The 23625-nt window shown below is 53.8% G+C and overlaps 1 protein-coding gene and 1 pseudogene across 3 annotated transcripts in view; one reads left to right on the forward strand and one right to left on the reverse strand.

The window, feature by feature from the left end:
• Window positions 1-930, reverse strand: part of LOC309964907 (trehalase-like) — a 419483-nt pseudogene extending 418553 nt beyond the window's left edge. The window contains exons 1-2 of the transcript in view: window positions 919-930; window positions 762-806 (exon numbers count right to left, since the gene is read on the reverse strand). The product of the transcript in view is annotated as a trehalase-like (transcript). The remainder of the gene's footprint in view (window positions 1-761; window positions 807-918) is intronic.
• A 10292-nt stretch (window positions 931-11222) lies between these two features.
• Window positions 11223-23625, forward strand: part of SCN4B (sodium voltage-gated channel beta subunit 4) — a gene marked incomplete at both ends in the record, with an annotated part of 15207 nt that continues 2804 nt past the window's right edge. Inside the window, 4 exons of one of the 2 annotated variants that reach the window (XM_082845684.1) lie at window positions 11223-11283; window positions 18882-19054; window positions 20017-20245; window positions 21966-22095. In XM_082845684.1, the coding sequence (XP_082701810.1) occupies window positions 11223-11283; window positions 18882-19054; window positions 20017-20245; window positions 21966-22095 (593 nt within the window). The remainder of the gene's footprint in view (window positions 11284-18881; window positions 19055-20016; window positions 20246-21965; window positions 22096-23625) is intronic. The other variant, XM_082845685.1, reaches the window with a different exon arrangement.

Genomic DNA, 23625 nt, shown 5'->3' on the forward strand with positions numbered 1-23625 from the left:
AGCTGGGAACTGCTAGGTCAGCACTGTGGGGACCAAGATGAATTTTTTTTTTGGTGCATCTAATTCCACCTCTGCAGCCACTGCTTCCAGGGCTGGAGTAGGAGAAAAAGGAAGAGATTCCAGAATCTGGGCCCTGGGAAGGGGGGAAAGGAAGGAAAGAGGGAAGATGCAATAAGGAAGAGGGTGAGAGGCCAGAGTGGAGGGTGGGCAACCAGCCTGAGAGCTCCTGGGTGGGATGAGTCCAGCTCACCTGGAAATTCTAGCTCATCAGTACCTAACTGCCAATCAACACACTGCCAATGGGGGTGGGCTAAGCCCCCAGGATGCCTGGGGTAGGTGGACATTACCCATCCTTGGAGCCAACCAGCTGAGAGGGGAGAGATGGGTAGTGGGCAACCTCGTTCCAGCTGAGACCAAGGGTGGTTGTAATAACATGTCTGCAGCTTGCAGATTTCACTTTTTGGCAACTTCTTAAGTGCTCTCCTCTTCCGGGATGAGTGAGGATCTGTGTGGATGCTGGGAACTTTTCTTTTTCCAGGACTCATAACATTTAGGGAAATTGTTTGCAAGATTCCCTAGGTTTATTCTAAGAAGTCCTAACTCTCTATTAAGAAGCCCAAGACTTCTGGGTTCCTTCCTTTCTCTGCCCTGCCCTAGAGGGTCCTAGGGAGAGCAGTGCCTCTCCAGGGGCCTCAGGCGCCCAAGCAGATGGGGATGGGCCAGGAACCACCTTTGTCTCAGGTACCCATCCTCATATGCACTTTCTTCCCAAGCTTCTTAGAGTCTCTTCCAGAGGCCTCATAGAGCTGCCTCCCCCAGGGCAATGAGGCTGGGAACAAAATGGAGCTTCTGTGCGTAGAGGTGGGAGACTGGTGAGATGTTTCCACAGCACCCTGCACCGTGGGGCTCAAGCCCTACTTCTGGCTGCATGTTCCCATCACTGCGCTCTGCTGGGTTCAGTCTGCTGGTTTTCTCAACTGCCTCTGCCTCTCCTGCTCTCTTGGAACCCCGTATCTGTCCCTTTCTCCTCATTAAGGGTCCCTGGAAAGAGAGATGGGCTCGCCAACCCATGGGATTTAGCTTGTAGGAACAAAGCACACTTTTTCAGGACTGAAATGCCTTGAGGTGCCTTGGAACTGGCTTTGGAAATAGCTATCTGCCCCCTAGCTCTGGACTAATCACAGTTATTCCCAATTTATAAAAAGGAAAAGCTGGACCCATATTTCTCCCTGTGAGTCTCCTTGGTGAGGTTGGGCTGGTAAGTATTTGCAAGGTCAGGTTAAGCAGATGGACAATTGAAAATGCTGGCCAGGTCCAAAAGACGGTCCCAGGCCATAGAAATGGCTCGGTGCAATTGGAACGGGTGCTGAATGGAGAAATTTTTCTTCCTACATACGTCTTAAGGATAGAAAGCCTGTGTCTCTTGCTGTGCCTCTTGCTGATGTCTTCCTTTATTGAAGCTTGCTGATGCGTTTGTACATAGTCTATATATAGGTAGAGATATATGATATATACAAATATAAAACATCTCACTACATCCACCCTGGAAGTTACGTTGAGGGGGCAACAATCATTTCTCAGTGTTTTGAGTTGATTCACCAAAGGCAAATTATGGAACGTTCTTATTGCTCTTTGTGCACTTGGAGGGGAAAACACAACTACTTATGCACTTTCTAGGATTTATGTGCTATGTGGTAATGGAAGAGGTGGTGGAGAGAGAAACTGAAATGGTCCTCTGTGACCCAACTGCTGTGATGTGTCTGCTTTGGGGAGCAGACAGTTTCTGTTGCAGTTTGTCTCGTTGCTTGGATTTATTGGCTGCAATAAACAGATGGTCTCCCCTGAACATCCCTTGAGTGTGACTTTTTTCAGGGGTGCAGAGTGGGGCAAGTTGAGGTGGTGCCAGGATTTTCACAGGGAGTCCTGTTGTTCCTTTCCTGGTGATGCCATTGACACTGCTGGGTCCCCATCAATGATGAGATCATTCTGCTCCCCTCTTGTTAGATGTTTCCTCTTTTCCCCTCATTGCCTTCACAGAATCCTGGGGGACTCCATCCACCTTGAAAGCACCCTGGGGACAGGGTGGCTGAACACCCACTTCTTGGAGGGCTCTTGGTTATTTCTGGAAGATGACAACACTTTATGCCCCCAAGGCTAACCGTCATGCCGATGTTGTCTATTCTTTCCATGGGTAGACGGGCCATCCTTCCTGCCCCCTGTTTCTAAGCTGTGTCTGACTAGGCAGACATCTGTTTCATCTGCTCTGGGCTCAAGAGGAATAGCTGACAGCTGGTGCAGAGTCTGCCCTCATGCAACTTCACGGATGAGGGTGGCTGCAGGGAAGAATCAGGTCGCTCATGTCCCATCTGCGAACTGCTCTATCCTAGTTACGTGCTGCTGAATCGGCCCTCAATTCAGGACCAAAGGCAACCACCTGGCCCAGGGGCTCTGCTCTCCCAGACAACCCAGTCTTTTTCTCTCTTGCCTTCTGGTTTTGTATCTCTTTGCACTTTTCTCTTTCTTACACACACACCCACACACCCTTGCCAAGGAAGCTCACCCGATAAGAAAATCCTCAGCTTTCTGAATGCAAGGGAATGCTGAAGTGCTTGGTTTCTACTTTTCTCATGGTTTCTTTGTCATTTCTGCCTGCTCCCTGGTAACCCAGAGACCTTCACCACTGGTTTAGTGGTCAGATGCATTTTAGAATATTCTAGGAGTAGCCTAAATTCGTAGTCCTAATGCCGGCAGCTGCTACCCAAGAAAGAAGCCAGATAGAAGGTGGCAGTGTTAAACAGAGGTGGCTGGTATTTGACAGAACCAAAGGTACCTTGGTTTGAAAGGATGTCTGCCCTTGGAGCCCCTGAGTCCTTCCAAGGATGGGATGTCAGAGAGGATGCTTCCCTACTTAACAGATAGGAAACTGAGGCAGGGGATGTGGACTCAGGTGCTGGGTTCCTTCCGGGTGGACACAGCATCTAACTCAGTCCAAGGCTTCTCCACCAGAACACTTGGAGGACACTGTGGAGCTGGGCCTGGCTTCTGGGAGGACTGGGTTTGGCTCAGGTGTCTCCCCTAAACTGATGTTTTGGGGCTCAGCCTGCTTGGGGCCTGGTGAGGTAGTTCTGATTGAGGAGGGAGCTGCCGTGTGTGGGAAGGGCTAGCTCCCACCCCGCAACTCAGAATTTCTCACCGGCTTCCTGTGTCCCCCACCTGAGGTGCTGGTGCCTCTCCATTCCCACCGTTCCTTTGCTTCCCGCCGGAGTCCCTGCAGGGCTCAGGCACAGCCATCGGCCTGCCCATGGCCGGCTGCCCCGGAAGAGTAGTCTGTATGCGGAGCCTCTCAGAGTCCCTAGGACAGGTTTTGAGGCCCAAAAGGAGCGGGGGAGGGGGAAGAGTAGATCTTTACAACATCAGAGAGGGGAGGGATCCCGGGGACTACTTGGCCAAGTCTCCTGATTATCCTGAAGGGGAAACTGAGGACCAGGACGGGGAAGTGATTTGCTTAAGGCCACAAGATGAGTCAAGGACAATCCAGGATCTCCCAGCTGGCTCCAGGCCGCCTGTTCTTCCCACAGCCCACACCCAGTCTGAGCCTAGCGCTCGGCACAGCTCGGCACAGCAGCCCACACCAGCCCAGGCTCCTGCCTGCCCCTTCCCAGTGGGCTTGAGTTGAACAAAAAGAAGCCCCCATGCTTCTTGTAAGGGCACAGTTTTGAAAGCTGAGGTTCAGAGAGGGAAAGTAATTCTCCCAAAGTCACACAGTAGGCTAATGACAGAGTTTGGTTTTAGTAGCCATTCCAAGTCCCATTCCACACCTCAGCAGAGTGCCTTTCCTCATGCTGGTTTGTATATGGTCCATCTTAGGCCACTTGTCGCCCTCCCGTGTTGCAGGTGTTGTGCTAAAAAGCTTCAGGGGAGAGGAAGCTGGGGCAGTGCCTGGTGGGATATGGGTTGGGCAGCTGGGTGCACAGGAGCACAGGTCCCCACTGAGGTCTCCTGCCCTCCGCCTTCGGCACTGCAGGGGCTCAGAAGGTCCATGCTGGCAGGGCGCTGCGGGCACTCTTCTCGGATGGCCATGGTGAAATTGACCCTGAAGCCTGCCAGGTTCTAGTCATTCCTGGCTGCCTGCTACCATGCTGATGTGCAGGGTACCAACCACCTTTTAGGACAGGCTCCGGCCACCCAGTGTTTGAGAGCTCCAGAGGGCCATGGGGAAGGAAGCCCATCTTAGAACTATATCCTGGCATCGTGACATGGCCCATAAATTTGGTCCTAAAACAGATTAGCCTAGGACCCCACTCCTCTGCAGGGCTGAGGAGGCCTCTGTCTAGAAAAGGGAGAAAGACTGCGGGAGGGTGGTGGTGGGCGTAGGTGAGTTGGGAGTAGGGATCTTGTAAAGCAGCTTCTCCTTTTCTCTGGCAGTAATGACTTTGAGAGTCCACGAGGCGCTGGGAAGGGGGCCAAGTGGACACTGGGTGCTCAGCTTGGCTACTCTGGAGTCCATGAGAGGGGCTGTCCCTTACAGCCTTGGCAAAGTCACTTTTATCCCAACTGCAGCTGCCTCTGCTTCTCAACGGCGACAAATTCCCTGTAAACAGGTGGCATAGGACTAGAACTGTTTGCCTCAACAGACTGAGACCCTCCTGTGGGCAAATGGGCAAAAGAAGGGGGTGTGTTCCTCCTGGAGGGGAAGTGTGTGTCACAGCTGATGGCTAAGACAGCGGGTGGGGCTGTGGCCACAAGGAGAGGGATTCGCCTTGACCCATTCTGCCCCAGGGCGAAACATTAGGGCTGGCGGACAGAGGTAGATATTGATCCAATGGAAGTCAGAGCTGTGCAGAGGGTTGAGTTTCTCTGAGGTAATGAGCTCCCCATCCCGGAAGGTATTCAAGCATAGCTTGGGGGTGTTGTCGAGAAGATTCATATGTCAGGGCATACTTTTAGACGCTGTCTAAATTTACTGACAATGGCCCTCTGCAGCCCTCATTTTAGGATTCAAATGATAGAAGTAGGATTAACTCTTGCTTGCCTGCCTGAAGATAAACAGGACACATGAATGGGCAAACTCCTGTCCCTCCGCCTTGTTACTCAGTCACGCTCTACCCCAGGCTGCCTCTGCACTCTTCTACCTGCTTGCCCTGTTCATCTTTACCCGACTTAGCAAGGGTGGTGGGGAGAGGGTAGGTGGCGAACCCCTATTCACAGTGAGAAATAGGCCGGAAGAGGGTGGAAATTTGGAGTTAGGACCCCTCAGGAACTTCTTTCCAAAGATCAGGCCAAGTCTAACTTGTACCTTTGGCCCTCCAGCTGGGGCAAAGCTTCCCCTGTCCTTCAATCAAGACTGTAGAAAATGGCGACAATCTTTTCAGCCTTCTCCTCCCTTCACCCTCCCAGCTTTGTCAAGGTCTTCAGCCTTCCCATCCTTGTCCCATAGCAGGCTCACACCCTGTGGGCTCTCCACGGGAGCTGATGCTCTTGGGAAGGGCTGTGGGATGGGCGGGCTCATATCCAGCCTCAAAGGGTTTGGAGGGTGGGGCCGGGGTGGGAGCAGGGTGAGTGACAACTGGCTAGACTAATCAGGATGAACACCATTTACTGAGTAGCTACTCTGTGCCTGGCCCTGAGCTCAATATTCTATGTGTATCCGCTGACAGTACTCAGGACAGCTCCCCAAATATGCATTCTTTTTTCACTTTTACAGATGAGGAGACCTGTTATACTAAGTTATGGGTACACTCAAGGTGACACAGAAAATAGCAGAGAATTCAGACCCAGGGTGGAGCGATGCCAAAGTCATCAATCACATCAGGCTGTGACTGGGAAAGGGCAGTGGACTGGCCTCTTGCAGCCCAGAGACCTAGGAGTGGGTGGGGGAAGGGTGACTGGGAGCCAATCTCAAAATGACCGTGGACAGCCAGAGATGGGCAAAAGTGTTTGGAAGCAGAGGCAAAGGCTTCCCAGTGGGTCTCTAACATCCCACCTCCTACCTGGCCTGGCCCCTGACCCCACAGCTCTGTGCAAACAGCTCTGGCTTCCGCTGGCCACCCTCTCCTCTCCTGGTTTCTGAAAACCTATAAAACCTTTGCTTCACCTGCTGACCAGTTGTCTCCATCCCTACCCCTCCTCCTCGGCCTGTGTCTCACTCCAACTTCCCCAGGTTCCCCTTCATTCCAGGCAGACTCTCCCTTGCTCCCATGCTTCTTCCCTTCCTCTCGGCCATCTCTCCATCTCTCCTGACCTTCTGTCCCTGCCATATCTCTTCTTCTACTCCACATCCTCTCTCTCCTCTCACTTTGCAAGATCCACTGCTCTCACACTAAAATATTCATAGCGGATGGGACCAGAACACTAGGGGAGCCCTGCCTGGCGCTCTGCACCTTTTTACGCTTCTGGTTTGGTCAGTCTGTCCCAGCGCCCAGTTCAGCGGCAGGACAAGGTCTACGGTTCCAGGAGGACATCTAGCCATTCAGCTGACTAGGCAGTCCCCCTACAATGAATGACAAACCTTCCCAATGCCTCCGACCCCCAGCCCTCCTGAGCCCCCATCCTCCCATGATGGACAAGCAGTGGGGCATGGTAATCCATGAAACACAGAGGTAAACACAGCTCTGGGGTGCTGGGTAGGGTGGCTGCGACCCTGCCATGGGGCTTCACGCCCTACCCCAAAGTGGCCCAGAATAAAGGGATGCCCAGGACTCACCCCATCTCTGAGCTGCAGTGAGGGAAGCAGACGCCTGCTCCTGCCAGGGGGCACATGCCCCTCTCCAGCTTGGGACTGTCCAGTGAGCACCTCCCTGGTCAGGATGTTTTAGCTCCCTCCTCCCTCTGCCCTCCTCCTCCCAATGAGCTCATCTGTCTGGGGCTCCCCACCCCCCTTTGCCTGAAGGGATGTTTGGAAAGAACCTGGCAGAAAACAGAAAAAGAGGAAGGGAGGGATGGAGGAGGTGCGTGCGCCCAGAGCCCTCAGAGAAAGTGGAGATGGGTGAGGAGAGCTCAGGAAGAGTTCATCGCTGCTCCAGGTCGGATTCGAGGTGGGCTGGGGAGCAGCGGGCGAGGGGGCCAGTACTGGTTCCTTGCTGGGCTGCTGAGCCACGTGCCTGCGGGTTGGTTTGGTGCATGCTGTCCTGTTAACCCCCTCAGCACCTGCCAAACTTCAGTGGATGCTGAGACTGTGGCTGAGGCAAGTGAGCGCTGAGCTGGAGGGCAGGAATGGTGAGTCGGGATGGGCAGGGAACAGACCTAGGTGCATTAGAAGGAGACACCCAAATGCCTGGCCAGGTAGCATCCACCCAGCCCCAACCCCAGAGGCAGAAGGATTTGGGAGCATTCAACTTTAAGTTACTGTATGCAGAGCATCCCGGCTCCTGCAGTTCCACTCTCCTGAGGTTGGGGCCCTGTTGATGACTGGGCTATAAGCTCCTGGTGTCGATCTGAGTGATCTGAGGTCAGAGGGAGAGGGGCTGGGAGGTGGGGGCATTGCGGGGGGATGGATCCCTGCAGAGCTCCCTCTTCTCTGCCTCTCTGAGCCGGGTCAGCGTGGCTGCCGTCCAGCTCCGTTACCTGCAATGCCCCGACAGGAGCCGAGAGGGCTTATGCGGGAGGGGGAGAGGCAGGCAAGGGCAAGGGCAATAGGGGAGCCAGAGGGGGAGGAGGCTCCCTGCCAGGCTCTTATTACTTAGAAGGAACTCCTCCCAAAATAGCTCTGGAGGCCTCACCGGAGCTCTCCCTTCCTCCCCTGCCGGGGTCTTGGCTAGCTTTCTGAGAATTGACAGAGATGGAATCTTCCACATACCCGTCCCGGTGTAGGTGGAAGGTGGGACCACCCCCAGGGTTGAGTACCTGCCTGGATAAAAGCATCTCCCGGAGGCTGGGAGCCAGAGCTCGGCCCCCATTTCTGCCCGTGTCACTTCCCCACCACACACTGAACCTCATACCTGCGCTGCTTCCTAGCTCCCATCCTGGCCCTGAGGTGGAGGCGGAGGGCAGGAATCCAGAGGCTTGCCTGGTCTCAGAGAGGACTGCTGGACTAACTGCTTCAAAGACCCTGAGCCCTCCCCCGCACACCCACCCCCCTGGAAAAATCTCCTTTCCCCTTAAATCTAGGCCCCATCTCCTCCCACCTGAGAAGAGCTTCCTGGCAGCTCCTTGGCTCAGGGTCCAGTCCGTCTCTGTATCCCTGGAAACTTGCTCTTCGAGGTATTTCTGAGCCAGGCTGCCCAGGACCTGAGTGTGCAGGACCCCACCACCACGAAGCCAGCCTGCTGGGCACAGCAGGGGGCTGTGTCCAAACCACCATCCTGCCCTCTAGGGACTTGCAGCCGGAGGCGCAGAAAGGGCCAAAGTGCCCGTCCATCTGATGGATGCACGAGGGTTTTGAGAATTTTTGAGGAAAGTGCTCTCTAAATGTAAAATTCCTCTAGCCGCTAATGCATCTTTCAAGCACTTTTCCTGCCCAGCTGTGGAGCCCTCCTGCTCTCTAGAGGAAAGCTGGGGGTGTGGAGGGAGGGAATCAAATAATGGGGGAAGTTCTAATTCTGACTTTAAGAATCACTTCCTCTGTGACCTTGGGCCACACATTCTACCTCTTTGGGCCTGTTTCTTCATTTGGGAAGTGTGTGGGTTTCCTAAGGACCCTTCTGGCTCTAAGAATTGGTGAGCAGCGAGGCAGCTGAGAAGCTGGAGGGTGCGGAGGAAGCTGGCACGTTTTTGTGTCCCCAGGGTCTAAAGATATCCACGAGTGCTGTCCCCTCCCTTCCCCTTTCTCTGGGCAGGGGTCACTTTCCTTCCCTTTGGCTCACCTCCTGTCTCAAATCAGCCTCCGGCTCTGAGAAACTTGACCCCTGCTGTAAAAATAAAGTGGGCAGTGTGGATGTCTGGCCCTGTGGATCTAGTGTCTGGAAGCTCCTGGAGAAGGAGGGGGTAAACGTGCAAACTTGGAGACAGGAAGAGTCTTAGCCTTTTTAGGGCCACAGACCTCTTTGAGACTAATGAGAGCTAAAATGGACTGCGGGCTGACCCTATGCCTAGAACCCTGTTAGCACTTTTACGTATGACAATATCCCATCCAGTCTTCATAGGCCCACATCTGATGTTTGTGAGGCCTGGGGCAACTGCACAAGTGATAATTACATATATGTCTAAATATAAGTTATGAATCAAGATAACAAAGTGTTAAAACTCATCTATTATCCTCCACCTTTGATGAATTTTCCTCAGTCTTAATTTTAAGGCCAGGCCCAAAAGCCATTCCCTGGTCCACTCTTCCCTGGTCTTGCTGGGACAGGGTCTCTCATGCATGCCTGGGAACCCTCCATCTGCATGTCAAGTTCCATCCACTTCCCACCCTCTGTAAACAGCTGCCCTTTGCCCCGGCCTGTGGGTGCACATCCGGCATGGGCAGCTCCTGAGAGGATTGACCCGGGGAAGAGGCCTGCTCGGAATCGGGTCATGTGAACAGGGAATTCCAGGGTCCCGGATGTTCGGAGCATGGTCTAGAAGAGGAGGTGTATAGACTACCCTCCCTTCTGTCCCAGGAACCACTTTTCCAGTGAGGAGGCGTAGGGCCGGAGGAGGGCCGGAGTGAGGCCCTCCAAACTCAGGAGCCCAGGGCTGAGGCCCCTGTTGCCCAGGTCTAAGGGTGGCGTTGCTCTTAACAATTGCATGAGGTGAATATCGTCACTTTCACCATATTACAGATGAAGCTGCTGCAGAAGATTGCATAACTTGCTCAAGGTCATACGACAACATATGCTGGAGCTGGGACTTGATTCCCCAGTGCCTAACTCCAGAGCCCCTATACCACTATCACAGCTATCCTGAGCAAGCCTGTCTCCTGGAAAAAAAGAGAGACATCCAGCATTTCCAGTACAACCTCAAGGGGTCCATGATCTCTGAAGCCCCCCAGGGACCCCAGGTTAAGAAGGTGGGCGGTGCGGGGGCAGTCGCAGAGGTCAGGCCATGAAGTGGGAGCAGGTTTCCAGGTCTGAACCAGTCTCCAAACAGGCAAAGGTTGGAGGGTCAGGACCTCAGACAGGCCCTGTGGTGGCGGGAGGGGGCTGGGATGGCTGGGAAGGGGCTGCTGAGGAGGATAGCAGACACGAGTCACCAAACCACCCCAAGGAGCACTAGTCACTTGTAACTCAAGAGGGTCTGGGAAAAAGCCCTCTGACCTGGCTGCGACCTGGGCTCCTCGACCCCCACCCCAAAAGGGAGGCGAGGCCAAGGGAGTCCTCCAGGTTCTGAAGGACTCAGGACACCCTTGGAGGGGGGTAAAAGGGGAGGGTCTGAGGGGGATGGCCTAGGTGGGAAAAATGAGAAGTAGGGGTGCCGCGGGAGGGTGAAGCGGGGCTTGGACCCGATCGGCGGTGTCTGGCCGATTCCCTAACTAGGAGCATCATGATTTTCGAGGAGTCCATGAAGCAGTGGGAGAGGATGGTGGGCGGTGACGGGGGTAGTTTACAGTTGGAAGCCGGGTTCCCGGGACCCTGCACAGCGGGGCTCCGCGAGGCTGCACACTCGCGGGTCGGCGGCCGCGGCGGGCAAGCCCGCACACGCCCGCCGGCTGCTGCAGTGCTGGCTGCGGGCATCCGAGCGGTCCCTTCGCGGCCCCGGGAGAGGGAGCCGCTACCCTACTCGTGTTCCTCAAAGCAGAACATCACAGCCTTCCAACAGCCGAAAAGCTCCATCTCTACCCCTCCCCAAACTATCCTCCTAATTGGCAGCTCAGCGCACGGGATGATGCGCGCGGCTGAGGGCGGCCCTGCAGTGCGAAGCCGCAGCCGCCCAGCCCGAGCCGGAGCGGAAGCAGGGGTGGTGGTGGTGGGGCCGGTACGGCTGGCTCCCGGGGCTCGGGGACCACGAGGCGGGGGCGCCCGGGGCTCCGCGGCGGCCACCGCCCCTCCTGCGGCTGGAGCGCTTCCAAAGCAGAGGAGCAGCGTCGCTCGCGTCTGCACTAGCTCGGAGGTCCTGCTGCTCCGGGTCCTCCTCCTCGGGCCCCTCCTTCTCCTCCCCTTGCCCTCCGCGGCTGCTCCCGCAGCCGGCTCCTCCTCTCCCTCCCTCCCCCTCTTCGCCCTTTCCGCGCCAACTTTCCCGAGCCCCGGCCGGCGGCGCACAGCTCCCCGGCAGCCTCGGGGCCGACTGCAGACCGAGGGCTGCGAGCGCGGCTGTGACCTGTGTATCCTGTCCCCGCGCCCCTGGTGCGCTCGGCAGAGAACAGCACGATGCCCGGGGCTGGGCACAGAGGCGCAGCCCGGGCGACATGGCTGGGCACTGGGCTTTTGGGTAAGGCAGCCCCGGCTTGGTTTCTTCTGCCTCTTTCCCCCACCCTTCCCCCACCTTCCCCCAGAGGAGGAGACACTTTGAAGAGCAGCGCCTTGGACGGGGTGGGCTTTGGAGTGCGGCACGGAATGAGCATCGCGGCTACCGCTTCTTGCCGGACGCGGGCTCGGACTGCTGAGCTCCTTGGGGACCGTGCGCCGTCCCCTGCCCCATCCGGCCAGCCAGCCCCGAGATTAGTTCTTTGCTGTCTATGGTGCCTTCAGCCCCGGGCTGAATCTTGGGGCCCAGAGTTCGGAGGTTTAAGCGTGCTGGGGGAGGGTGTCTTTGCCTTGGGTGTAGGGGATGCCAGGTGGGTTTGCATCCCAACGTGTGATTGTTCGGATGCTGGTTTCTACCTCTGCCCAGAGCCGTTTGCAACTTGGATGCTTGTTGCCCAGGCAGTAGCGTGCACCAGTTGGGGGTGGGGGAGCTCCCCTTCCTCCTGGTCCTTTTTCTGTTTGACTCCTCTGCTCTCTACTTCCCCCAGTGCCCATTGCCTTCCCTGCAGACTGGATGGGGTTGAAGGGACTTGGAGGACAGTTCAAGCCCCTATTTATTTATTTAGTTATTTTTGGCCCGCGCCTGCTTGCGGGATCTTATTTCCCGGACCAGGGACTGAACCCGCGCCCTCGGCAGAGAAAGCGCGGAGTCGGAGTTGTAACCACTGGACCGCCAGGGAATTCCCCAAGCCCCCTTTTAGGAAGGATCTTATCTCTCTTCTTAGGTAAAGGTTCCATGGGGGTGTGGGGGAACCTGTTTAGCCTGCTCCTGGCTCTTCATTTTTGGGATGAGTATGAAGACGGAGGGGGCACATCCAGAGGACACAGAAGGAACAGATTATTATCTATTAGTATGCACGCGATAGTTTCGAGGGTCAAACTCCAACAGATTGGGGGATGATATTTATTAAGGCCAGAATGTAATCGCCTCACAAATCATAGCTGGATTTCAATGTAAGCCGACTCCATCTCCGGCACCTGCACCGCTTCCTGTTTATATTAGTCACATTTGGCTTCTGGCAGCTCCCCCCTCGCCGGGTCAGGCACACCATGTAGGCATTTGGGCTGGAAACAGGGAGACGGAAGCCTTTAAGGGCGGTCACTGCTGCTTCTGCAGATGTAAACTGTGTGCAGACCCGTCACATTGGCACCTGGTGGAGGAGGGGGATAGAGGATGTCTTGCACTCAGGAGCCACTGATGTTATTACATCCCCACAGCTGGATAGAAGTCACTGGTGTTCTCTCTTGTACCTTAGGCACAGATGTGCTGGTTTCACAGTGACCCTAGGAAGTGGGTGTCTGTAGGACTGAGGCTCCTCTTCACGGGCTAGGCACAGGGCCACTCTACACTAGCTGCCCCTCACCCCATCCCTGATCAGCCCGAGTTCCCACTGTGGCCATGGCCGTTTTATCCTCAAATGCGAAGTTGAGGATAAAATGGGTACCAGTCCCTTCCTAAGCATGTAACTGGTAATGTATGTGTCTTACCCACCCCTTCCTGTTCCCTGATTTGCTTAATTACTGTGACCTCTGTGTAATTATCACTTGTGAGGGTGCTATGTTGCCCCACCCTCTTTCCCTTGGTATGTGTTTATTAAGGGCTTGTTTAACGAGAAGGCAATTAAGGAGAGGGTGCTGAGTCCCACTCAGAGGAAGGAAAAGGAAAGGGTAAGTGAGGAGCTCATGGAGAAGAGGATGGGAAAGGGGGGAAATGGAGGAAGACCCCAGGTTTGAATCTGGAATGGGGGATTTGTTCTTCAGGAGATGCAGGCCTGTGGGGTCTCCCAAGCCCTAATGCCTGCCTTGGCTGGTGGGACCAGCATGCTAGGTAGACCCCAGGTACAGATCCTCCCACTTTGCCCTGTTGCTGTGGGTGTAGGGCTCTCTGCATAAGCCACGGGCTGGCTGTACCAGTGCACCCGTTCCGTGGCCTGCAGGAGGAGGGATGGGCGCTCTGCTTGGACTTGTTTGCAGAGCTGGTTTTGTTGAGCATCCAGTGTTGTCTCAGGGGCATGTTTCTATCCCGGCAAAGCCCCTCGGTGTGGGCCGGAAGGAGGCAGGTTGCCTAGAGTGAGGGAGCTGAAATCTTTCCTCTGTCTCTGGGCCCAGGGGCCTTCCTGGCTCAGCCTTGCCCCCCCCCCCCAACGGCCCCCAGGGCCTGCACCCCAGGAGGGGTCTTGTCCTGCTGACCTCGGCCCACTTTCTGCCTCCCAGCTCTAACTTTGAGCCTGTCTGACTCCCCCGGGGGCCAGAGTGTATCAGCTTCCTTATTAAAGTCAGCTGTGATTCCGCCTGCCCTGCCAGGAGAGCCCTGGGAGCTAAACTTAGAGAGGGCACCACGCTGCCCCTCTTTCCTCCCTCCACCCCAAGGTGGGTGTCACTGTCCCCGGATGTGGGAAAAGGTGGCAGAATGTTTCCGCCTTGGCATCTGCCTTGGAAGGTCTGATGGTAGCCCTGAGATCCCTGCTGGTGTATTTAATGATAACATTTGCATGTACCCAACACATTTTTACTTTAAATGGGAGGCCTGAGTCAATCCTTAGACAAAACCGCAGCACCCAGATGATATAGGAGGGGGCCGATCAGTAAATAGCAAAGGAAACGGCTGCTCTGAGAGTGGCTCCATGGTTAGGGTCTTTCAGTGAGCAAAGGCAAGGCTTAGGGGCTTAGGACTGAATTCCACAAGATCATGAGTAGGAGGACTTGTTCATCAATCCCACGATGCCAGAAAGAGGCCCTCAATCTGAAACACACACAAGAAATTCTAGAGAGTTTAGTTTGGGACAAAGCAAAGGAAGTCCTTCTTTATCTAAGGAAATAACCACATGGAAATAATTACCTCCAAGAAGTAATACAAGGTGAAAGTATAAAACAGCGTGTGAATGGCCTGGAGATATTGTTGACTGACACTGGTCATTGAGTTGGGGTGCCTTGGTTACATCTAGACCTGTGATGGGGGCCACCTCTGTCTCCCTCCCTTTAAACACTAGCCTCCACCTGCAGAGTGCCCAGGCCAGAGGATGGACTCACTGAAGCCCTTCTTGTGTTTTTTTTTTTTTTTTTTTTTTTTGCGGTACGCGGGCCTCTCACTGCTGTGGCCTCTCCCGTTGCGGAGCACAGGCTCCGGACGCGCAGGCTCAGCGGCCACGGCTCACGGGCCCAGCCGCTCCGCGGCATGTGGGATCTTCCCGGACCGGGGCACGAACCCGCGTCCCCTGCATCGGCAGGCGGACTCTCAACCACTGCGCCACCTGGGAAGCCCCCTTCTCGTGTTTTATAAGCTCATGTTATACCAAGCTCAGAAGGTAGGAAAGACAGCCATACCTGGTTTGGGGCTATGGCACCTCTGACTTTCTCAAGGTCAGCGGGCAGAGTGGGGCCTGCCTTGTGTCTGCTGACCCATCCACCCTCGCTGAAGTACCTCTCGGGGTCCTCTAGTGGATTTATACCTGCCCCTGCTCCCTTCCCCCCCCGCAGCGCAGGCTCACAGGGGAGAAGGTACAAGAGGCAGGCCCCTGGTCTTTCCTGTGCACGAGTCTCCCAGACACAGCCGGCAGGACTTTTGCCTGCTGGGAGGGCGTGCTGTGGAGAAGCCAGGCTTGTTTGGCCTCTCTGATGCCTTAACTCGGGCAGGGCTCTGAACTTCTCCGTGGAAACGTCTCTGCCTTTCCTTTGTCCCCTCCGGGCTATGATGGAAATGGCAATGCTTCACTCTGAGAGTCGGGGAGTCCCGATTGTATTAGAGTTAAGTCATCCACATAGGCACACACTAATCAGGCAGAAATGTGCACTGTCATCAGCCAGACCTTAAAGAAATACTTTTCTCCTCTGTTCTGGACTTCTTTTTTTTTTCCTCTTTTTTTTTTTTTTTTTTGCTTTTTTTTTTTTGCTTCTATTTAAAGCAGTCAAATAATTTCACTTTTGATGTGTATCTTTGGTGCTCTTGGAGAGCCCATTCTGGCTGAGGTTGGGGAGAGGGATTTGGCCCCTGACTTGCATTCCCCGCCACCTTCCCCAGGATCCCGAACGCTGGAGGCTGGCGGTGTGGTGATCCTTGGAGCACGTGCTCAGGCCCCAAGGGAGCACTGTAGCCATCAGGAAGCTGCTTTCTCCCGAGAGCTTCCCTGTCACAGCTCTGCACTCTGTTCCTTGGTTTGCGGGGGCGATAGGGGGTGAGCAGCAAAGCTGGGGTCTCTGATCAGAAGGCCATCTTCTAGGCTGGAGGGTGATCTCATGTCTGTCTGCCATCCCTAGACCTCTGGGGCAGGGGGTTGGGGGAGGGGAGAGATAAGAAGAAAACCAAGAGTGCTAAGGAGAGCTTGGCCCTGACAGCACTGTTCTCTTGGAGAGGCACCGCCACAAAGGGGTGGACAGCAGAGTGCCGTCGGTACACTGCTTATTCCACTCACCAGTTGTGTGGCCTTGAGCAGGTTAATCTCTCTCAGCCTCTTTTCTTCATTTTGTATATTGGAGATAAAAATAATAACTAACTACCTCATAGGATTATTATGAGGATTAAATGGGACAGTGCATGTAAAATGCCTGTCCTATTTTATAATAGGCGCTCAACTCAGATTCACCACTTATTATGTGGCCCTGGGCAAGTGACTTAACGTCTCTGAGCCTCAGTTTCATTGCCCGTGAAATAAGAAAAATGATACCTACCTTTTGGCATTCTAATAAAACTTGGAGTTAACAGGTAGCAATCCTCTTGCACAGTGGTTCACAGAGTGTCATCCCTGACCACAGCATTCCCGGGGACCTTCTTAGAAATGCAAATTTCCAGGCTCCATTCTACATGCTAGATCAGTAACTCCCGGGCAGAGCAAGCTGTAATTGCCCTCCAGGTGATTCTCTGTGAATTTGAAAGCCACTGCTCTAGAACAATTCCTGGCACAGAGGAGCTGATCAAAGAATGAAGGCTAATTGAAATGACCTCTCAGCACTAATTGGAACCCAGCAGGTGGGCAAACCCTGCTGCTTAAGGATGTAAGGAAGGACTTTCTTGCTTTGGGGCTTTGGGATGCTAGAAATGTCTCTTTTTTTTTGACCTTAGGTTAAGTCACCTAACCTGTCTATGGTCAGTTGCCGTGTCTGTAATAGGGAGGTATTACAGTACACCACTCATAGCATGGATGTGAAGGTTAAATGTGCCTGGCACATAGTAATTGCTGAGTAAGTATCAGCAGTTGTTGACAGTGGCAGGGGATCCTGGACCCGGGGTGTTATCTCTGAGCTTCGTGGTAGGAGCAGTCCACTTTGCCTTCAGAAGTGAAGTGGACATGGAGAAGCTGAGGGGGGCCCTGAGAGCAGAGTTGGGCTGCCAGCTCTCCTTGGAGCTCCTCTTATTTATTTATTTATTTGGCTTCGCGCAGCATGTGTGATCTTAGCTCCCTACCGCCGGGGAACTCCTCCTCCCCTATTTAAAAAGCATCGCCCATGTGGTACCAGGCATCATTATCTCATGTGGGCAAAACAAGAGGAAGCTGGTTTATGATGTACTACGAGGGAATTAAGTTTGACAAAAGAGGTCCTTCCCTGAGAGTGAGGATGGGAGAAAGAGCAAGGTTGGTGGCCTTTAAAACAAACACTGACCCTAGCTGTCTTGGGAACCAGGGCAGTTCTGGGAATTGCCTTTAGAGCTGGGAGCTGACCTGGCCTGAGAAGGGTTCTCAAGTGGCTCGGCCACTAAACCCAGTCAGTTCAGCCAAGTTTCCTCCCATTTTAGGTCTTGGTTGTCCTGTCTCTAAAATCACGCAGTGGCAACTTAGTGTCTGTAACATGGATCAGTCTGGATCCTTTAGCTCTTACACTCTGGGAGCTCTAGGCTGGAGGTCCAAGTAGTTGAGAGAAATTACAGTCTGGGAAGAGATGCCAGGGGAACTTTGGCATAGGAGTTGGTACAGCCAGATGGATGCTCTCAACTGCCCACTAGACGTGGGGTCAGACCCCAGTTCAGATTTCAACTGCCTCTAGAAGTGGTATGACTTTGGCCAAGGCACAAGGCACTTCGTTCTTCTGAGCCTCATTTTTCCCACCTGTAAAATGTGATTAATAAGACCCCCTTACAGGTGTGAGGTGAGGGTGATATGAGATTACTCACACATAGCCTTAGCAAGCATCCCGGCCCAGGAAAAGGTCATTATTCTTAGGATCACTGGAAACCTGAGAAGGACTCCCTCTGAGTCCTCACCCAGCGTGACCCTGGGTGCCTGGTTCATCTAGGGGCAAGGAGAGCTACTCTCTGATTCCGACACCCCTCTTCCCCATGACCTTGAGGTACGGTGGACTATCCTCAAGGACTTTGTAGGACAGGAGGACCAGGTTTCCTTACAAGAACTCATGAGGCAGAACCCGGGGGCCACGAGTGGAAATTCACGATTGCCACCTGCTCAAGAGGTAGGCGTGGTTTTGATGCGAGGGTGTGGGAAAGAAGCAGGGGCGGGGGTGTAGGGCTCGGGGGATGTTCCCAGGACAAGAGGCCGCAGTGGGGCTGCGGGGAGTGGGGGGCAGGATGGGCCACTTCGGGTCACGAGGGGACGGAGTGTGCAGCGCCCTCTCCAGGCACCCCGCTTGCGCGCACCTGGTTGCCCGCAGTCGGCTTCCACAAAGCGTCTTCCGCCCTCACTTTCTCTGCGTTATTGCTTTAACTGTTCGGTTCTCGCTGCTGCTGACCGATGCCCAGACGTGCTCTGTTCCACCCCACCCCTCTGGACGCCATCCCGGTCCGCCCTGCCTCCCTTCTCTTCTCGGGGTCCCGCTCGGTGGTTCAGCAAGGTCCAGCGCGAGGCTCCCCTCTGCCTCTCCGCCCCTCGGGGCCGGTGGGAGCCGCCAGGGTCGGTGATGAGTGGCTGCTGCCGTTTTCGTCTTTTTCACCTCATGGGACCCCCTCAGCCTCCCAATACCCCACCCCCAATCCCGGAAACGTAACGGGGATGCCGCGCACAGCCCTCGGGGAAATTCCCAGCGCGAACGGGAGGCGCGGGTCCTGCCCTTGGGGGCGATGCAGGGACCGCATCCGCAGGTTAGGGGGCGAGGACTCGCGGCATGGAGGCAGGGGCCTGGGTTTCCTGGGTTGGGGTGACTCCTGGTGCTCACTTAGAATGCCCCAAGGGCTGCTAACTGGCTCGGAAGTCCATCCAGCTCAGCCCAAGCGGGAGAATGAATCACGGCGGTGGCCCAGGCAGTGTACGTTGAAGTAAAGAGAACCATCTTTCTGATATTGACACCAAGGGTGATAGAGACCTCTCAGCCTGACCAAGCCACTCCACCCTATCCGAGAGGTCCCTTCCAGGCCTCCAGCCTGGAGGTCCGATGGTTTTTTTTTTTTTTTGCGGTACGTGGGCCTCTCACTGCTGTGGCCTCTCCCGTTGCGGAGCACAGGCTCCGGACGCGCAGGCTCAGCGGCCATGGCTCACGGGCCCAGCCGCTCCGCGGCATGTGGGATCTTCCCAGACCGGGGCACGAACCCGTGTCCCCTGCATCGGCAGGTGCACTCTCAACCACTGCGCCACCAGGGAAGCCCCCGATGGGGTTTTAAGGGAAGTGGTGCCCCTCACACAGGTCTCTTCCTGGTCCCTGTGTCCCTGTCGCTGGAGGTATCTGTGGGAAAGGCCACTACCATCTACGCTGTCAACGGCACGGAGATCCTGCTGCCCTGCACCTTCACCAGCTGCTTTGGCTTCCAGAACCTGCGCTTCTGGTGGTCCTACAACAGCAGTGATACATTCAAGATTGTAAGTAGGCAGGGAAGGGACAGGACAGCTCAGATCCTCCTTCCTTCCTTGTCGCCTCACCCCTGCCTCCCATCCCAGGCTCTGGTCATTTCTGGCCCGACCCCACGGTGATGGTCCCCAGGACCTTTCGTCACCTTTTCTCCCAGTATTGTTGTCGGAGCCTGTCTAGAAGGATCTAAGTGGGAAGGATGCTTAGATTGTGTTCCCAGAATTTGGGGTCTGTTGGAATTCTTGGCTAGAGTCCTCTGTCTGGTGTGAAGAAATACCTGAAACTTGGTTAGCTTGTATAAAAATTAATACTTTAATATAAAAAACAGGAGAGACAAGACCTTTGGGAGACTTGGAGAGGGGGAATGAGGAGAGTCCAAATCGGAGGAGGGCTGGGGAACAGGCCTTGGAAGGATGGGAGGGCAAGGTGGAGAAGAGAAGGGGCCAGGGCTGTGGCCACGGCTGGGGATGGGGCAGTCAGCAGGTGTTTATTGAGTACTCACTCTGCAATCTAGTAGGGGACCAGCAGTCACAAGACACCAACTCTGGATGTAATTAGATGCTGAATTCAGAGGGTACCGATGCACAGTGCTGTGGGGTTGATCCATGTCCTGATGGAGGGTCAGAATTCAGATGTGGGATGTGGCGTCAGCAGAGGCCGGGGGGAGTGATAGAGGGAAACGAGTGTGGTATTTGCAGGATTCGTTACTTAAAAGGCTTTTATGAAGAGAACAGTAAAAGCATGCTACATTCTAGGGAGACCTTAATAACAGAAAGTGGGTTTAGCCTGAAGCCAGTAAAATCCAGGTTAGACAGGCAGAGCTACCGATACTGGAAGGAAACGACCAGGGGAGGGCTCTTCCTGGACCTGGGCAGGGAGATACCCAAGGAGTGGGCTGGAGTGACATCATGACTCTCGAAAGGACCTTGATTCTTTCTTGGCCACCTCCTGGCTCCCCTCTTCCCCCCCACAGCTCATAGATGGGATCGTGAAGAATGAGAAGTCAGACCCCAAGGTGAAGTTGAAAGATGATGACCGCATCACTCTGGAGGGCTCTGTGAAGGAGAAAATGAACAATATTTCCATTCTGCTGAGGAACCTGGAGTTCAGCGACACGGGCAAATACACCTGCCACGTGAAGAACCCCAAGGAGAATTATCTTCAGCACCAGGCCACCATCTTCCTCCAAGTTGTTGATAAACGTATGCAGTAAGGCCTGGGACGAGGGCAGTAAAGTTGGAAGGACGGGGGTGGGGGTGGGTATCCAATTCAGTGTAATGGTGAAACGGACCACGTTGGTGTTTTCTTTCGCTTTATGCTTTCAAGAGCTACTGGAGTTACATCTGGAAGCTTGAATAACTTAGCTTGAATACTTACGCTGCCCCTGAATAGCTTGTGATATACATTTAGGCCTTCTGAACCATGTTTTCCTCATCTGTAGAATCTGCATTCGCTTAGGGTTGTTGTGAGAGTTACAGAAGCTACTACACGGAAATGTTTTGTAAAGTTCTCCGTATGTGCTGATTATTACTGTGTATTCTGTTAGCGACAGCCGATTGGATGCCAGGCATCAAACCAAAGAGTGCTATGAATGATACACAGTGTTCTTTCTCGAGGAATTGACAGGTCAGGGTAGGACAGAAGACAGGTAAACACATAATTGAAACAGGGGCAAAGCACGTAGAGGCACAGGTACCCGACTGATAAGAATGATCTCTCGCTCTGGAGCTTAAGTCCCAGCTGGTGGGGTTTCATTCTGACACAGGTGAAACAGATGAGGAAGCGTGTGATGAGGATGTCACCTGATCCCAGACACTGGAGGTGTTTAGGGAAAGGGCTGGAGGAGTTAGGCTGGGTGGGCATCTACGAGGGGGGAGCCTGGAAGGCTAGGGAGGTGCAGAAGCAGAGAAGAAGGAAGGAAATCTGCTTAAGGATCCTGATCGTGCTGTGTTTCCTGTGTGCCTGGGGGTCCACTGCTCCCTAGATGGTGTGGAATTTCTACAGAGGAGATGCTCATGATTCTGGAATTTTTTATTTTTATTTTTTTAATTATTTTTTTGCGGTACACGGGCCTCACTGCTGTGGCCACTCCCGTTGTGGAGCACAGGCTCCGGACGCGCAGGCTCAGCGGCCATGGCTCACAGGGCCCAGCCACTCTGCAGCATGTGGGATCTTCCCGGACCAGGGCACGAACCCGTGTCCCCTGCATCGGCAGGTGGACTCTCAACCACTGTGCCACCAGGGAAGCCCTGGAATTTTTGAAGTTAGGGCCATTAGGATTCTCAGGTGGATTGGATATGGGGGTTTGTAAAAAAGAGAGGAGTCAAGACTGACTCCAAGGATTTGGGCCAGAGCAATTAGAAGGATGGAGTTTTCTCAGCAGAGATGGGAGAGACTGTGGGTGGAGAAGGTTTGGGAAGTCAGGGGTTCAGTTTTCAGTTGAGGGAACTGAGGCTAGAAGAGTTAAGTGACCAGTTCTAGGTTACTCCCTAGTAAGTGACCATGGAAATCCTGTAGTTGAAATCCAGGCTACCTGGCTCCAGTGCCTTCTGATCACATAAGAGATGTCACGGGGAGATTCTCAATTTCTTCTGCATGGGCAGTGGAGACCTAGGAAGAGGCAAGTGAAAGTCTCATGTTTGAGGGTCAAGTCAAACCTGGGTGCTGTGGTCCCTGAGTCTGAGTTATTCCATAACTTGTGTGGGTGTCTGCGGGAGGGCGTATGTGCAGAGTGTCGGGGGAGAGGGCCGTCTTCCTGTTATGCCCTAGCCTGATGGATGCCATATTCTAGCTTCTCCTGCTTCCTGCCTGAGGTGGGCAGGTCCCAGTTGCCCAGGTTGGAGGCTCTGGAGCTGCTGGGCTGCCATGGTGACTCCTGTTCCCCTTTTCCACCCCCCTTCTCTCCCTGCTCTGGCCATGAAGTGGAAGAAGTGGACAACACAGTGACACTCATCATCCTGGCTGTTGTGGGCGGGGTCATTGGGTTCCTCATCTTCATCCTGCTGGTTAAGAAGCTCATCGCCTTCATTATCAAGAAGACTCAGGAGAAGAAGTGAGTTGACTCCTGTCCTCCCACCAGCCCACCACCCACTCTCATATTATAGGTGTTCCCAGCATCTTCTCATCCACCGTCATCTACCCCATCTGCCCTTCATCCTTCTGCCTATCTCCTAATCCCATCCTCTCTTCCTAATTCTCTCACTCTCTTCCCTATCCCTGCCACCCTCCTCCCATCTTCCAGCCCCATCCCTAATCTCACTTCCTTTTCCCCATCCTCCCAGTAGGTGTTTGTTAATGCACTGACTTCACTGAGAACGTAAATACAACCCACTTGCTCTTCCTCATTCCCCTGTCTTCCTGCCCATCCCGTTAGCCTGTCTCTATTTGTACCACCTAAATCTAAAGTCCTACCAAAGGCTTTAAGATGCCTTTTTTTTTTCCAGATCAGGGAAAATATAAGATTCCATGTACAGAAGCTCTAAAATGGGAAGATCCTTCTAGGGTGATGGGAGTCTCTTATTGTGAAATTCTGAAAATCCTAATGAGGGAGATAAAAACAGTCTGAAAAGGCTGATATGGCCGCCTAGGAAGCCCTAGGATAAATTCAGGTATAAATCAGATATCTGTAAGAGGAAGGGGAGGAAAGATGGGGAGGTACAAAGGGTGCGACCCAGGCCCAGAATTGCCAGAACAGGCAGGCTCCAAAATTGAATGTTGCAAAACCAGAGCAGGCAAAAGGCATTTGAAAGTTGTGTTCTTGGCAAGAAAGATGAGATGAGGCAGGCCTGCCATTGGAGCAGAGAGGGTGAGAGTAACAAGGAGAGGAGGAGAGAAGGGGGAGATGCTCTGTTGGTGTTGGCTTCATTCTGCTCTGTTGAGAAGAAAGAATTAGGCTTGAAAGGGCAGAAATTCCACTGGTAAGAAGGGAAGGCAGCTGATGGCAGGGAGGGACTTTAGAGAACGGCAGAGGGGAGGGGGAGCAGGGAGGCACTGGTTGAGATGATGAACTCTTGGGTTGTCCGCCTGTATCATGGCCAGAGGCTGGGAGGGTTTTGGAGATCTGAAGAGGGGCCAGGAGCATGGAGCTGGACCAAATTCTGTTTTTAACAATCAATCTGACTATTGATGGCGAGCAAATTTGGAGAACACATTATTCAACATATGGTTTAAAAGCACTTAGAAAAGAAAACAGTGATCCTTGGGAGCCGCCACAAGTTCATCGAAAACAGGGCAGGCTAACATTTTCTTGCTAGCACACAGCTGGATCAGGGCGTTATAGATAGTTATACTTCCTGTCATTCACCGCATGCCTACCATGTGTTAGGTACTCCACCAGGCATTTTAAAATAAAATATGTACAATTTTATTTTGAAGTTGAGCAAAGTGAGGTTCAGAGTGGTTTAGTGACTTGACTAAGGCTAATAAGTGATAGAGTTGGGATTTGCATCCTGACTTGTTTGTTTTGAAGCTTCAACCATTGCCAGCATACCCTGCTGATTCATGCGGTGGATCTAGAGTTCAGTCAGTCGTTCTTTCATTCGGTGGCTCTTTTTGAGGTGCTGTGTGCAAGGACTGTGCCAGG

This window comes from Leucopleurus acutus (genome assembly GCF_964270905.1).
Source record: "Leucopleurus acutus genome assembly, chromosome: 8".
Classification (NCBI taxonomy): Eukaryota; Metazoa; Chordata; class Mammalia; order Artiodactyla; family Delphinidae; genus Leucopleurus; species Leucopleurus acutus.